General features: G+C 39.1%; 1 protein-coding gene across 1 annotated transcript in view; it reads left to right on the forward strand.

Moving 5' to 3' along the window:
• Window positions 1-17,731, forward strand: part of LOC146578120 (NACHT, LRR and PYD domains-containing protein 3-like) — a 108,643-nt gene that overhangs the window by 11,122 nt on the left and 79,790 nt on the right. The window contains exons 5-8 of the mRNA XM_085257506.1: window positions 9,665-9,893; window positions 10,530-10,539; window positions 11,397-13,169; window positions 14,572-14,745. Of these exons, the coding sequence (XP_085113632.1) occupies window positions 9,665-9,893; window positions 10,530-10,539; window positions 11,397-13,169; window positions 14,572-14,745 (2,186 nt within the window). The remainder of the gene's footprint in view (window positions 1-9,664; window positions 9,894-10,529; window positions 10,540-11,396; window positions 13,170-14,571; window positions 14,746-17,731) is intronic.

The raw sequence follows: 17,731 nt of genomic DNA on the forward strand, positions 1-17,731 counted from the left end.
AATTAATAAAGGAACAATAGTCATAAAATACATAAAATAAGTTAAAATTACAAAACAGAGCGTGACAACAAATAAAATCAGCATTAAAGCGAATAAGCCAGTTTAAACAGATGTGTTTTGAGCTGTGTCTTGAATATAGAGAGGGAGTCAATATTTCTTAGTGCAGGAGGAAGAGAGTTCCAGAGCCGAGGAGCAGAGCGACTGAAAGCTCTGTTCCCCATAGTAATAAGGTGTGAGGACGGAACAGTAAGATGAATGGCAGATGATGATCTGAGAGGGCGGGAAACAGTGGTGATATGGAGTAGGTCACACAAATATGAAGGAGCAGATTTATGGATACACTTGTATGTAAGAAGTAAGATTTTAAAATTTATCCTGGCTTCTATGGGCAACCAGTGAAGCTGCTGAAGAACTGGGGTAATATGAGCACTTAGCGGAGTGTAAGTTATGACCCGAGCTGCAGAATTTTGAAGAAGTTGAAGTTTATGAAGGGACTTTTTAGGGAGACCAAAAAGGAGGGAATTACAGTAATCATTACGGGACGTAATAAGACTATGGACAAGGATGGCAGCAGCATGGGGAGTGAGGAAGGGACGGAGTCGGTGAATATTACGTAAATGGAAGTAAGCAGACCGTGTTATGTAATTAATGTGAGACTGGAATGAAAGAGTATTATCAAGTATGATACCCAAACTCTTAACCTGAGGGGAGGGAAGGGTGGGAGAATTTTCAACGTTAATGGAAAAGCTGTGGGATTTGGTTAAGATAGATGGTGTACCAACAAGTAAAACTTCGGTTTTATTACTGTTAAGTTTGAGGAAATTGGAGGAGAACCAAGATCTAATCTCAATAAGACAGTCTGAGAGGGAGGTAGGTGGGAGGGATGAATTGGGTTTAGAAGAAAGGTAGAGCTGGGTGTCATCAGCATAACAGTGAAAATTTATATTATATTTTCGAAATATATAACCAAGAGGAAGCATATAAATAATGAATAAAAGAGGCCCCAATACTGAACCCTGGGGCACACCAGCAGACACAGGACAGAGAGTTGAAGAATGGGATTTAAGTTGGATAAACTGAGTGCGGTCTGAGAGATAGGAGGTAAACCAGGTAAGTGGGGTATGACTAATACCGATGGAAGCTAACCGGTTCAGGAGAATATTGTGAGAAATGGTATCAAATGCCGCACTAAGATGAGGATGAGGAGGATGAGAATGGATAGGAGACCAGAATCAGCTGCCATCAGAAGGTCATTGGTAATTCTTAACAGAGCAGTTTCTGTGCTATGATTGGGGCGGAAACCAGATTGAAATTGTTCATAGAGATTATGGTCATTAAGATGTAAATGAAGCTGGGCGGCGACAACTTTTTCAAGAATTTTTGAAATAAAGGGGAGATTTGATATAGGGCGAAGATTATCAAAGTTATTGGGGTCTGCACCAGGCTTTTTGAGAGTTGGAATAACAGAAGCCTTTTTCAGTGCTTCAGGAACAATCCCAGTGTTCAGGGAGGAATGAATAATATTGGTTATGAGAGGTGCTAACGAGGGAAGACAGGCTTTAACTAAAACAGTAGGGAGAGGGTCAAGTAGACAGGTGGATGACTTAGATTTTTTAATGAGATTAGATACATCAGTTATGGAGGGAAGAGTAAAGCTTGGGAATAACTGACAGGGAGACAGTGGGGGAACCAGGAAGTCTGCTTCAGAGTCAGGAGCTCCTAAAGAGTTAAGTTGACAGTGAATGTCCGAGATTTTACAAGTGAAAAAAGAGATAAGAGAATTGCAAAAATCAACAGAATACATCTGGGAGGGGAATGTGTCAGGAGGTTTTGTAATTTTACTGAACAACGAATAGAGGGACCTGGAGTTACCTTCATTAGAACTAATTAAACCAGAGTAGTAAGCAGATTTGGCTGAGGCAATGCAGTCCTTATAGAACAAAACATGATCATTGTGCATTTCTTTATGTACAGTAAGTCCGGTTTTCTTGAATAGACGTTCGAGTTGGTGTCCTTTAGCTTTAAGGTGACGCAGGTCGGAGGTAAACCATGGAGCTGAACGGGAAAATGAGACAGTTCGATGTTTAAGGGGAGCAAATATGTTAAGAAGGTTATGAAGGTTGACATTATAATGACAAACGAGTTCATGAGGGGTTGAGGAGCAGTGGATAGATGGAAGGTCATGGACAGCAGATGAAAAAACAGCTGGGTTGATATTACTAATTTTCCTAAAAGTGATATTACGAGAGATACAGGTTTTGGAAGCGGTTATGTTTGCATCAAAAGAAATAAACATATGATCAAACTGGGGAAACAAAGTGGCTTTACAATGGGTGGGGGTAATGCCAGAACAACAGACCAAATCCAGGATATGACCTTTGGAATGAGTAGGAAATTTTATGTACTGTAGAAGCCCAAAACTTTCCAGGCAGGAGGTAAAATCTCTGGAAAGAGGGATTTTATTATTGTCCATATGAATGTTGAAGTCACCAGCAATGATCAGATTTGGAGAAAGTACAGAAAAATGAGTGAGAAGAGCAGAAAATTCATTTAAAAACTCCTTGTTTGGCTTTGGTGGCCGATAAACAGTACATATGATGGTGGGGGTAGATCCAGGGAGCTGTAGTGCAGTGTATTCAAATGAATGGGAGGGAGGGGCAGAGACAGGGAGCACTTTCCAGTGCCTCCGGTGAATTATCGCGAGACCTCCACCCCTCCCCGAGATGCGAGGTTGACAGGTGTAAACAAACTCAGATGGAGTAGAGTCGTTGAGAGAAACAAAGTCATTAGGCAGTTGCCATGTTTCAGTCAAACAAAGAAAGTCCAACTTACGATCACAGAGGAGATCATGGACGAGATGTCCCTTACCAGTGAGAGAGCGGATGTTTAATAGACCAAACTTGATCCTGGAGTTACCATGCCTGATAGTAGGCGTAGTTGATCTAGCCAGGTAGGCCAGCACACTGTGGTCAATAGCCCGGTCAGTCTTGCAGGGAGGACGACGAGTTTTTGACCAGATGGAAAATATTGAGTTAGTGTCACTGATGTTGAACTTCCGCCGAAGCCCTCGGTGGATATACCTGCGGCGGGGCTGGAAGGTGATGTCCGGGTAGAAGTATAGAGCCACCGGTGGAGAGATAGCCAGGCAAAAACGGAGCCGTAAAAGTTCCGTAGCAGAATACTGGAGAAGAGCTGTCGCCGGGTGATGAATGATGGAAAAAAAAACCCCAGGTGAGCACGAGCCACACCAACACCCTGTGGATCCGCAATCTTAATCAGGGCCGAGCACTGAACACAAACGGAGAGACCGCTGATAGCTGCAGCGCAAGCAATAGAAGCCCGTAAATATTGCGAAAACAAGTTAGATACTTGATTTAAATTGTCGTCAGCAACTTCAAAAATAAGATAATAAGATAAGATAAGATAGAAATAAAAATAACCGGTGAGCAGCGGCAGCCAGGCGCGCCAGCGTTCACTCGACCGGAAAAATAAGCTATTAAGACTCGACTGTACACTGTGTTCCTGTTTTCCTCTGAAATAATTAGTTCAGTTGAAGCAGCCTTTCAACGCCTTTCTCTGTCTCTCACTAGCAAACTTGACCCAGACAACAAAGTAAAGCTGGGTTTGGCTACGAGCCGCGGACCTTCAGTAATAGTAATAAATCACATTCATGTAGCTGTAAACAGCATGATAATATTTATTTATTTATTTATTTTGTTTCACACATGGTACAGCAGTAATTCATTTCCCATACACAACCTTCCTTTCAATTAAAGTAACACTGTTTCCATGCATGAAAAGGAGCAGGAAGAAGAATAAATTCTTATTAACACGTGACCCCTATCTGTGACAATACAAGTAGGCAACCAAAATTACACTCTGACAATATTCTGCACATAACAAAACAAACCAAACAGAACAATATACTCAACAATGAGCAATACCACTAAATATCAAACTAAAAGGATAATTTTTTCTACAATTAAATTATGTTATTTTCAACTTTTTCATACTGGTTCATCATTTTATTCTTATAGCAGATTTTAAATTGAGAAACATTTGTACAACACTTAAGATGATCATTGAGAGAATTCCAGTTTCTTATGCCTATGACTTTTGGACACATTTGCCTTTGTGTGGTTCGAGCAAACCGATGGTTAAAATAAAACTTCCTTCTGCCGGTCCCATTTTCCAAACACAATACAAATAAACTTTGTAACTTAAGAGGTAGTGTTTTATTTTTTGCCCTAAACATAATAATCAATGTCTGTAATTTCACTATATCTTCTAGTTTTAATAATTTCGATTTTATAAACAAACTATTAGTGTGTTCTCTATATTTAACATTATGCATAATTCGAAGCGCTCTCTTCTGTAATAAATTTAATGGTTTCATATTAGTCACGTATGTATTCCCCCATACTTCAACACAATAACTCAGATAGGGTAGAAACAATGAAAAATATAATATTCTCATTGTCTTGTAATCTAATATATATCTTACATTACCCAGGATATAAATACTTTTAGCCAACTTTTTTTAACATGTTCAATATGTGATTTCCATGTTAACTTGTCGTCCACTATTACACCCAGAAAATGGAATTCTGTCACTCTTTCAATTAATACTCCCTCTATAGATAATACTACCTCTTCCTCCTTTACACGTTTTCCGAATATCATAAACTATTTTTTTTTCAAATTCAGCGATAACTCATTTACATCAAACCATTTTTTAAAAATTTTTTTCATTTCAATAACCATAATTTTAGCCAATTCTTTCAAGTTTTCTCCGGAACAATAAAAATTGTATCATCTGCAAACAAAACAAAATTTAACATTTTTGACACATCACAAATGTCGTTTATATATAAATTAAAAAGTTTTGGTCCTAAAACAGAACCTTGAGGGACCCCACATTCTATTTTCATTCTATCAGATGAATTGCCTAAACACTGCACATACTGAAACCTATTATCTAAATAGCTGCTTAATCAGTTCAACACTATTCCTCTCACACCATAAGTACTTAACTTAGAAAAGAAGATGGAGTGTTGCCTAGTGTCAAAAGCTTTTTTTTTTTTTAAATCAATGAATACCCCTATAGTATATTTATTATTATGTGTTGCTGATGAAATGTCTTCAATAGCATTCATTAATGCTATTGCTGTTGATGTGTTCCGTCGAACGCCCTACTGACTTTCACTTAACAGTTGATGTTTGTCAATGAAGCTATCAAATCTTTGTGCAAAGAGTTTTTCAAGCACTTTAGAAAACTGTGATAGCAATGATACTGGTCTATAATTATTAAAACTATGTCTGTCTCCTGATTTATAGAGAGGGATAACTTTTGCCACTTTCATTCGGTCAGGAAATACACCCTTATAAAATGAGAGATTACAAATATAACAGAGAGGTTTGATTATACAATCCAAGGTTTTTTTTACGATGACCATGTCTAAGCCATCACAGTCAGTAGATGTCTTGTTTTTTGATTTTGCTACAATAGCTATGATTTCTTTATCAGTGATTTCCCCTAAAAACATAAACTGTACCATTCCATTCGTCATCCCATTCTAAATCATCCTGTTTTCTAATTAAGTTTGCCAGGTTAGGCCCAATATTTACAAAAAAAAATTAAATTCATTTACCACTTCATTCATATCACGTACGACCTTATTTTTCTTATTAAAGTAAGTAGGTAAATTTAAGGATGTATGTTTATTACCCAATACTTTTTTAAAGATATTCCACGTACCCTTAACATTATTTTTTTATTTGTAAAATAATCTATTATAATACTCTTTCTTGGCCTTTCTGATAATTAATACTGACTTATTTTTATAAACTTTATGTTTCATTTCAGCAGGCTTTGTTCTAAGTTTTATATAATCTCTATACAGTTTATTTTTCTTTTTACATGCATTTTCTAGTCCTTTTGTTATCCATGGTTTACCAGTAGTTTTCTTTTTCTTTTACTGATATAATACCAGTGGACAGTGATTTTCATAAAAAAACAAATAAATATTTAAGAATGCCTCGTATGCAGTATTGACGTCATTTACATAAACCTCATTCCAGTCTTCTTTCATAAGATCTTACCTGAACTTATTTATTGCATCATCATTTTCTAATTCTCATATATCTGTCCAGACACACTTCCTCCTTTAGTGTCATTTTATAATCTAAAGTAACAAAAACAGGTAAATGATCACTTATGTCATTTATGACAAGGCCACTTATAATGTTGCTTTACAAGCAATTAATGAAAATGTGATCAATTAAAGTAGCTGACTTTCCAGTTAGTCTACTAGGTTTAGTAATCAGAGGGTAGAACCCTCTTCCCCATAATAACTCAAAAAAATCTCATGATGCCTTATGATTGGACATTTTTAAAAATTCAATATTATAATCACCGCAAATACAGAATGGCTTATTTCCCTTTACCTTGCTCAATAAAACTTCTACTACATCTGTGAATGTTTCTATCAGTGTCCCAGGCCTCCTATACATACAAGTAACAATTATATTACTCTTTCTTTCCATTTCTATTTCTACTGTCACACACTCCATTAAATCATCAATAGCCACAGACATATATTCAACCTGTTTACATTTCAAATCACTATCAACAAAAAGTGCCATACCTCCTGCCTTCTTATTAGATCTATTTATATGATATAATTCATACCCATCAATGTGAAAGTCCCAACCCCTTTCCTCATCTATCCATGTTTCTGATAGTGCTATCACTTTAGACTTGCCTTTCAGATTATTCAAAAAATCATTGATCAGAACAAAACTTTTATAGATACTTCTACAGTTGAAATGAATTAATGAAAATGTATTGCCTAAGTCAACATTATCCCTAAATTGATTCTCAGTATAATACTCGCATGTAACATTAATTGCATTAAAGACATTTCTTTCTGGATCGATATTATTTTCAAAATCATGTAATTTGTAATCCGAATCTTCAGTCATTGTGATTGGGTATTCTTTAAATGTCTGTTATCCTTATGACATACCCAAGTATTTCACAACATATTTTGGGAAACCACTCATACCTATACAATTCTTTCTGATCCATAAATAACTGCGGCTCAGATCTATATCTCGTCTCTACGCATAATGGTAACACCGTCAATCCCAGTTCCATATCCACCTGCAGCTTCACACTAATACTCTTCCAGTCTACTATCTCATACCTTGCCATTTTCCCGCTCCAGTCGGAAATACTGTCTTTCATTGAATAAGTTCGGCTAGTTGTTAGCAAACACATCATAACAGACCTTCTGCCGTCTGACCGCAACAGCGTAATCATCCCCCGTAGTTGTCCAAATCTACGGGGGATTTGGAATCCCTGATCATTACAAACTTGGGTTCTTCTGGTGTTCCGTTGAGCTTTATCATCACTTTGCAATTTCTTGTCCATGTTGCTTGGATTTTTTTTTTCTTTACGCATGATACGGGCTTGTCTGGCAATATCTGCGTTTTTTTTTTTGTGAGATGTTCATTCACATATACTCCACTCCCTTTAAGTTGTCTGGACTGCCTCAGTAGCTCAATTTTGTGTTTTCGATTCACAAATTTTACTACTATTGCTGGAGGTGCCCTGGCATTCTTTCTGGGGAGGGTATAACACGCCACGATGTTGTTGCTATGCAGGGGAAGTTTTTTACTCGCAAAAAACTCCACTACCTGACGCTCTGTTTGTTGCTCCTCCACCGGGGGCTCATCTCCGCCAGACCTCACACCACTCCCAGTCTCAGTAACTCTTGCGTAGCTTCTGTGTTTGGTTTCCAAACCGGTAATAATCACGTCCTTCAGTCATGCATGCTGTTCTAAATCTTCCACTCTCCTTTCTAAGAGCTGGATTGTTTTATACTTTTCCTTAATCAAGCTTTTTAATTCTTTGATTTGGTCCATTAAAGTCGTTAAAATTCCTTGTTGCTTAACTATTCTTTTGATGTCTGTTGACAACGAGTTAAGCGACAGCTTAATCTCCTCCAAATCTTCTTCAATTTTTCTCATCTTTGCCATTTTCTCCTTTTTGTTTGTTTGTGTTTTGTTTCAACCAAAATATATTTGACTTATAATTAATCACACAACCTATTCTGAGACGCCAATCTGGCAGTAGCTGTGTTCGCCATATATTAAGTAATCCAAAGTATTCAGAATATTTTACTCTCATTGAGTAACGTAACGGAATACTCTGCTGGAGCTGCTCCTCCAGCTTTCTCCTGTGGCTGTCCCTTCCCCTCCTTATCTCTCTACTTAGCTCCTTCTGGACTCTCCTCATTTCCTCTCTGTTTCCAGATGGAGCTGTGACTTTATGGGGATACTTGGAGAAAGAAGCAGAATCTAAAATCATTGTGATATTTCACAGGAAGCCAGTGAAGTTGTTGAGGGACAGTAGTAATGGGTTCTATTATTAACACAAGCAGCTGAAATTTGCACCAGCTGAAGTCTACCACACACATGTCTCTATAATCTAAAAAGGATCAATTATAATAATCCATACGAATATGGATTGTGAATATGTCATGTTCAAATTTTCAGAAGGAAATCAGGAGAAAGTTCTGTCGTTCAATAAAATTTAATTTGTTATGGCAGTGGGAATTACAAATTTGACACAGCGCTATGGACCATGGTCTGATACAACATTTTGCCTCATGCTATGGATGCCCTGAAGCAGCCTTACATGTTTTTATACAGCAACAATAACAAATGATTATCATGGCTATGTTCTTCAAACATGAGAGCCTCCTGTGGAACCTCTCGCCTGTGTCTGACCTCGTCTTGTATTTGTTCCCTCCTCTGTAAGAGACAGAAAAGAAAAATACCTCCCTGCCTAGCCTTGATAATGTTATTATCCATTATTCTTCTGCTGATTCTAAAAGCCCACTTTCAGGATATCTTGTTCGGACTTCCTGAGAAGAAAATAGCCTGCTACTTATCAATTGTAATCGTGTAGCAAATCTCTCTGCACTTCTACGTCATTCCTACAATATTTCAATCCAGAAAATCACGCCGAATGAAGCTCCCATCCCTCAAAAGACAAAGCATAATTGATATGAGCACAATTGCAGTGTGTATATGAAAATAATTAAAACAGCTTTATTTAATCATTTAATAAACAAAATATAATAATTTTCAATACTAACAGTGGTCATACAATGTACTGTATGGATTAATTAGAGCCAGCTGCTGAGGGATCGTACAAATTACAGTACTGAAAAGGGGCATAAAAGTGTTACACCGCACAGTTAGGTAACACTTAGGTGGCTAAAAGACACGAATATAGTTGAGAAAAGAGTTTTACTGTTTGCGTCACCAGATCGGATAAATGTTCCATAACATCCAGATTCAGCTGCAGATAGAGCATCCTTAAAGTTGTGTGTATGAGATAAAGGTTCTTATGAACAACATGCGTGATACCTTTTAGTGACAACATTCAGATTTAAGAGCAGTAGAACAAATTAGATATGTGGATTTTACCTTTTCCCAATTCTTTTAGAGAGCCAGAGTTTGAATTTCATTGAGGGATTGTGTTTATGGTGCCTAATTAAAATAATTCCCAGAAACATACCTCCTCCTGTGTACTTTTTTGTCTGTGTTGTGAGAAAAGTTTCTGGGTCATTCATAAAAAATTCTGTTCCAGATACTGGAGGACAAAATCATCACTTTTGTGAAGAACGAGCTGAAGAAAATCCAGACAGATCTGAGTCCAGATGACCTACAATGTTTTAAGAGTCAATGTGAGGACGAGGATGTCTTACAAAGTGTGAATGAGGAACAGAGCAAGAGAAGCAGAGAAGCATTTGTGACGATTACAGTGGACTTACTGCAGAGAATGAAACAGAATAAGTTCGCTGAGCGTTTGCTGAGAAGTGAGAATTATTCCATAAATATGTCTGTGAAGGTTCTCAGTCATCCAGGTCATCGTAGTCTAAGGAGCTTGGAAAGAAAAGCGTTTGGACTTTTTTAAGTTGCTTGAAGACGTTTCACCTCTCATCCGAGAAGCTTCTTCAGTTCTAAGGGTCAAATGGTGGAGAGTCCCAGATTTAAGCTCTGTGGGAGTATCCCCCCAAAGAGGGACAAAGGACCCCCTGATGATCCTCTACCTAATCACATGAGCCGAGGTGTGAAAACGGGTGTGGGTCACAATCAGCCAGGGTTTCGGGCGAGCTCATTGTGAAACCTGGCCCCACCTTATCATGCGAATTCCTGAGAACAGATGGCCCAGGATGTGAGTGGGCGTTAAGGCGTCTGGGAAGGGATCTCAAAACTGGATTATAGATGGCAGAGAGTTGGTGTCGTAAACCCCCGCCTCTGTTCAAAGATGGTCGCTCACAGTGGACATAGATGGCTTCTTTCACTCCTCTTTCAAACCATCTGTCCTCTCTGTCCAAAATGTGAACACTGGCATCCTCGAAAAACTGTCCTTTATCCTTAAGATGCAGATGAACAGCTGAGTCTTGTCCTGTGGAGGTGGCTCTTCTATCTTGCGCCATGCTCTTGTGAAGTGGCTGTTTGGTCTCTCCAATGTAGAGGTCTGGGCATTCCTCTCTGCACTGTACAGCATGCACCACATTGTTAAGTTTGTGTTTTGGAGTTTTGTCTTTGGGATGAACCAGTTTCTATCTGAGTGTGTTGCTGGGTCTGAAATGCACCGGGATGTCGTGCTTGGAGAAAACTCTCCTGAGTTTTTCTGATACACCGCCCACATAGGGGATGACAATGTTGTTGTGTCTGTCTTTCTTATCCTCCCTCGCTGGTGTTTGGTCTTGAAAGAGGAGTGAAAGAAGCCATTTATGTCCACTGTGAGCGACCATCTTTGAACAGAGGCGGGGGTTTACGACACCAACTGTCTGCCATGTATAATCCAGTTTTGAGAACCCTTCCCAGACGCCTTAACGCCCACTCACATCCTGGGCTGTCTGACCTCAGGAAATCACATGATAGAGTGGGGCCAGATTTCACAATGAGCTCACCCGAAACCCTGGCTGATTGTGACCCACACCCGTTTTCACACCTCGGCTCATGTGATTAGGTAGAGGATCATCAGGGGGTCCTTTGTCCCTCTTTGGGGGGATACTCCCACAGAGCTTAAATCTGGGACTCTCCACCATTTGACCCTTAGAACTGAAGAAGCTTCTCGGATGAGAGGTGAAACTTCTTCAAGCAACTTAAACAAGTCCAGACGCTTTTCTTTCCAAGCTCCTTAGACTATTCCATAAATATTTACGCTGCTAAGACATTCAACAATGTCTCAAGAAATACACAAAAATATATTCAAAATACATTTTTGAACTATGTGCACTTCATAAATCCTTGATGTGTGTGTGTGTATCGGGTCAATCAGGAACCGGAACTAGGAGCTTTCAGTGGAGTCAACGCGAACTTAAATCTGCACTGAAGAAGAAGTTCCAGTGTGTGTTTGAGGGGATTGCTAAAGCAGGAACCCCAACCCTTCTGAATCAGATCTACACAGAGCTCTACATCACAGAGGGAGGGACTGCAGAGGTCAATGATGAACATGAGGTCAGACAGATTGAAACAGCATCCAGTAAACCAGACAGTCTAGAAGCCATAATCAGACAAGTAGACATCTTTAAAGCCTCACCTGGAAGAGATGAACCAATCAGAACAGTGCTGACAAAGGGAGTGGCTGGCATTGGGAAAACAGTCTTAACACAGAAATACACCCTGGACTGGGCTGAAGACAAAGCCAACCAGCACATCCAGTTCATATTTCCATTCACTTTCAGAGAGCTGAATGTGCTGAAAGAGGAAAAGTTCAGCTTGGTGGAACTTGTTCATCACTTCTTTACTGAAACCAAAGAAGCAGGAATCTGCAGGTTTGAAGACTTCCAGGTTGTGTTCATCTTTGATGGTCTGGATGAGTGTCGACTTCCTCTGGACTTCCAAAAAACTACAATCCTAACTGACCCTAGAAAGTCCACCTCAGTGGATGTTCTGCTGATAAACCTCATCAGGGGGAAACTGCTTCCCTCTGCTCGCCTCTGGATAACCACACGACCTGCAGCAGCCAATCAGATCACTCCTGAATGTGTTGGCAGAGTGACAGAGATCAGAGGGTTCACTGACCCACAGAAGGAGGAGTACTTCAGGAAGAGATTCAGAGAGAAGAAGCAAATCAGCACCATCATCTCCCACATCAAGACATCACGAAGCCTCCACATCATGTGCCACATCCCAGTCTTCTGCTGGATCACTGCTACAGTTCTGGAAGATGTGCTGGAAACCAGAGAGGAAGGACAGCTGCCCAAGACCCTGACTGAGATGTACATCCACTTTCTGGTGGTTCAGGCCAAAATGAAGAAGGTCAAGTATGATGGAGGAGCTGAGACAGATCCACACTGGAGTCCAGAGAGCAAGAAGATGATTGAATCTCTGGGAAAACTGGCTTTTGATCAGCTGCAGAAAGGAAACCTGATCTTCTATGAATCAGACCTGACAGAGTGTGGCATCGATATCACAGCAGCCTCAGTGTACTCAGGAGTGTTCACACAGATCTTTAAAGAAGAGAGAGGATTGTACCAGGACAAGGTGTTCTGCTTCATCCATCTGAGTGTTCAGGAGTTTCTGGCTGCTCTTCATGTCCATCTGACCTTTATAAACTCCGGAGTTAATCTGCTGGAAGAGCGAGTAATTACATCCCAGAAGTCTGAAGGAAGAGAAGAATCTGCATTGAGACACTTCTACCAGATTGCTGCGGACAAGGCCTTACAAAGTCCAAATGGACACCTGGACTTGTTCCTCCGCTTCCTCCTGGGTCTTTCACTGCAGACCAATCAGACTCTCCTACGAGGCCTGCTGACACAGACAGGAAGTACCAAACAGGAAACAGTCCAGTACCTCAAGAAGAAGCTCAGTGAGAATCTGTCTGCAGAGAAAAGCATCAATCTGTTCCACTGTCTGAATGAACTGACGGATTGTTCTCTTGTGGAGGAGATCCAACAGTCTCTGAGATCGGGAAGACTTTCCAGAGACAAACTGTCTCCTGCTCAGTGGTCAGCTCTGGTCTTCATCTTACTGTCATCAGAAAAATATCTGGATGTGTTTGACCTGAAGAAATACTCTGCTTCAGAGGAGGCGCTTCTGAGAATGCTGCCAGTGATCAAAGCCTCCAACAAAGCTCTGTGAGTATGCATCTATGCACACTTTTATTGTTTAAATATTGCAATGTACAGTCTATAGCAGCAGAAAATCTTAGCATTTCCAAAACATTTGTGGATGTAACCCATATCAAAGTGGGCCCAGAGATTTACTTCAAAATCGAATATAAATAAAAAAGAAAATTCTTGCAAGGAGTTAAAGCAACTTGTTTACAACAGATAATGAATGGTGGATACATGAGGGTTCAGTATGTGATCATTAAGGATTATTTTGAACAGTATCCACCAACAACAATCACTGATATTCTACTTTGGAAAGTACGAATGCCTGTGTCAGTGGGTATTAATTTATAATCACTAAAATTACTAACTCCCCACATGTTTAACAGATACAAAGGTGTGACTTAGTGATGTTCGATTCGTGAACGAATCGTTCAATACTCGAGAATCACTTTACTGACTCGTGAATCATGATTCACAAGCCCAACTGACTCACTGACTCATCCCTGTTGCTGTTAGCAAACTAATTCCATTAGTAGAAATATATCTGGCTTATAATTAAAATAGTGGGGGGGACAACAGCCAGTTTCATAACAAAAGCATTTCTCCTCTGAACTGGAAGAAAAAACCCTGAGTAGAAGCACACATCAAGACAATAGCTCCTCGGTTCACAGTAGCATCGCTCTGCTAACATGCTAACAGCACATTTGAGCTAATCACCCCCTCCCTCCTGTACTGAATCGTAAGCGTAAGTGAATCACTCAGGACTCGCTCACCCCCTCCCTCCTGTGTTGAATCATAGAGCGAACGAATCACTCACTCACTCACTCACTCACTCACTCACTCACTCACTCACTCACTCCTGCCTCACAGCTTCTTCTTCTTCTTGGTTGGCAACCAATGTTAAGGAGCATTACCGCCCCCTGGCTCACAGCTCAGTGGACATTTAGATGAGAAAATATATATTTGACACATTTAAGGAAAATACTAATAAAATACAAATAAACAAAATAAATGTTTATTTATTTTAGAAATGTTTTTGCTCTTTTTTGCTCTATAAAATAGTTGGGTTTTTTTTTTTAGAATCATTCGTCTTAGCAGTGGGATTTACATGAAAAGAGAAACAAATTGAGTTTGAGTGAAAATGTAAATTTTTTGCACTCTCTGGTCAACTGACTCAGTGAATCAAATGACTCAAAAAATCTGATTCACTTTGGTGAGTGACTCATTAAAACTCGATTCAGTAAAAAGAATCAAATTTACCATCACTAGTGTGACTGTGCTGTTTCAAAGCAAGTTCTATTTTTTAATGCATGAATTTTGAGTTGTATTCTCATTTATGATGTGGACATAGAATTGTTTGTTTTCCTTGTGGTAAGTTGAAAATAAGTCATTTAATTCGATCACAAATATAACCTTTTTTCAGACTGTCTGGCTGTAATCTCTCAGAGAGAAGCTGTGAAGCTCTGTGCACAGTTCTCATCTCTAAGGTTTTTAGTCTTGGAGAACTGGACCTGAGTAATAATGACCTGCAAGACTCAGGAGTAAAGCTGTTGGCTGCTGGATTGAAGAGTCCAAACTGTATCCTGGAAACTCTCAGGTGAGGCGCATAATATGCTTTTTCAGCATAACATGCTTTTTAAGCGCTGGTCTTTTGAGATTCATAACATATCAATTTCTTTTCTTTGTTACAAACTGTTTCATACTGGATTGCAGACAATGTACTTCAAATCTTCAAACCTGCCAGCACAGTGGCACAGGAGTTAGCAAGTCCTGAGGTTGATTCTGCCACATCGTTGTGTCCTTTCCGTGTGAAGTGTGCATGTTCTGCCCGTTTTTTGTGTGGTTCTCTCCGGGTACTTCGGTTTCCTCCCACAGTCCAAAGACATGCAATTAGTGGGGTTAGGTTAACTGATCATTCTAAATTGCCCACAGGTGTGAATGTGAGTGTGAATGGTTGTTTGTCCTTATGTGTTAGGTCTGTGACAGACTGGCGACCTGTCCAGGGTGCACCCTGCCTCTTACCCTATGGTAGCGACCCTGAAAAGAACAAGCAGAAGAGAATGGACGTTTTATTTAATGGGAAGACCAGGTCTAAAAGAGAAGTCAAACATAGGACATCACCAGAGACCCAACAGTTATGCAATAAACCCAGAAAGAATGAAAGGAATGAACTCTGTGGCACTACAGCAAAGGCTAAAAGGAAGTATAAAGCATGGTTTCTAAAAATTATTCTTTTGTCTTGTCCAATAAGTCAAAAATGTTTACTTCCATCAACAAAACTTTCCAGTTTGATTCATTTTCTGTATTCTGTAACAATTTACAAAGTATGTTTATACATTGGAGTTTGATTTATTCATGTTAACCCTTACACCCTCGTGAAATTATTTCTGTCTGAATACACGATGAGAATTTTAAAACTCTTCTCATTCATCCCTTTTGACTTAAATAAAAAATAAAAAAAACTAATCCAAAATTAACTTTGTAAACTAAATTTTAAAAAAATAATCAATAAAATGGCAGTGGCCATTTCATTTCTATTTCACATGTTATTACATGTAAACTTGATGTTTTCAACATAGGAAATAAAATCCTAACCTGTAAGTTGGCAAAACCTTAAGGCAGTCAAAAAAGAAATCAACCGCACCTATCAATTGTAAAAATGGATAAAAGGTTTTTGGGTCTGTTTTTGGATATATACTTATTCAGCTACATTCAGTAACACAAACAAACTGAAACGTAAAAGATTCCACAAAAGAAGGCACTAAATATAATAAAGGAAATATTTTCTATATATGATCCTGTGGCTGTCAGGGCTCTGTGTGCGGGCAGGCGGAGGTGAGGATCCAAACTCAGGACTCGTGAAGCCAAATTTCAACAGAAAACCACAGCTTTATTGCTGGCAATGAACAAAACATGAACAGAACAACGAACACTGAGAACCGGACACTCACAGGCAGAATCTGAGGGTACGACACCGAGCACAGGAAAAAAAAGGGCTTATATACACAGGGTGGTAATCAGGGAATGGGCAACAGGAGGGAGACACAGCCGGGAGGGATTGGACTAACGAGACAGGGGGAGCAAAGCTGTACACACTGACATAAGACATAGACTTTCACAATAAAACAGGAAACAAGAATCCACCAAACAAAGACGCAGACACAACACTGAGAGACAGACTAGACACTGAACTAAACCTGCAATTAACATGAGAACACAAACCTAAGAACTAATCCCTAAACAAGAATAACTGAAACACAGATTATTATTAATAATAATAATAATAATAATAAAAATAATCATCATCATCTAAAGCACCACAATGATTAAAGAATCCAAAATGCGAACACGCACCAAAACATAACTCAAAATACTGGGTCAAACTTACCCAGAACCGTGACAGTGGCAGTGAAGTTGAAACAGATAAAGTGCTCCACTGTCTGCTGCAGAATTTAGTCCGGTTTATCTGTTTACGATACATAGCCAATAACCATAACCCACATTGGTTCTGTGTCAGTTTATGCAGAAATCCAAGCTTATATATTGGGTACTTCTTTTATCTGTTGTGTCGCCCCTTGAGAATCAACATGTATTTGCCTCAGATGCATTGGTGCCACAAAGCAATTTTTCATGCTTTCCCTGTGCCTGTGTGGATTCTCCTCTGTGGGCTCAGATTGTGGTCATAAATATATTGTACTTTTAAATCAAATGGTTATTTGTGAACTGAGTTTTGTAACCTTGTAAACCAAAATATGTGAAAATGGTATATTTGTGCATCTACAGATGACAATTTGTGTGCGTGTAAAAAAGATTTGTGTTTGTAAAAAAATATTTACACGAGTTACAAATTTTTTGGTTAAGGTCTGGTTACAGATACAAAGCAAAAATCTACGTGTAAAACTCTGCGCTCGGGTTCCCTGGCTGTGTATCCACTTTACAAGTATAAATACACACAGACTGTTTTCCATTGTGGTGATGAAGGAAAATGCTGGGCTGGCATGTGAAAGGGCATTTATTCTTCCAGGATGTGAAGCTCAGTAAAGCGCCTCTCCAACAGCCAAACCCATCTGTTCTCTGATTGGACTGTTAAATTTGTGATTGACATGACATTGACCAATCAGCTGAAAGGAAGAAACATTTGTACTTGTAAGTTGAAATCCACACACAACCAGGGAACCTGAGCACAAAAAAATTCTGACCACAATTTGAGCCAATACTCCTCCAACTACTATTGTCATGTGAATATTGTAAATTGGCTGTAGGTGTGAATGGTAGCATTGATTATTGTGTTTCTGTGTAAGTCCTTTACAGCTTTCTCACAGATGTTTCATTATGGTAGAGAAGCTTAATAACATGTTTGCTATAATCTTTAGTTCTCACTGTGTTATTGTATCACTTCCTGTTACAACACAATTTGGTGATTTGCGTAGCTTAAACATTTCAGATCAGTTAATTTCAAATTTTTACAGGGTGACTTATTTTAAATTGTACTAGACTTGTAATACACTTTATCTTCAATCACCAGCAAATTCAATTCTTAGTATGTCACTAGCAGTATGGTCTGTGGTTCTCCAGCTGTGTCA

Source organism: Mchenga conophoros, linkage group LG3, assembly GCF_057382185.1.
Source record: "Mchenga conophoros isolate Kocher_MC1m ecotype Shallow Benthic linkage group LG3, M_conophoros_male_GT1.1, whole genome shotgun sequence".
NCBI lineage: Eukaryota > Metazoa > Chordata > Actinopteri > Cichliformes > Cichlidae > Mchenga > Mchenga conophoros.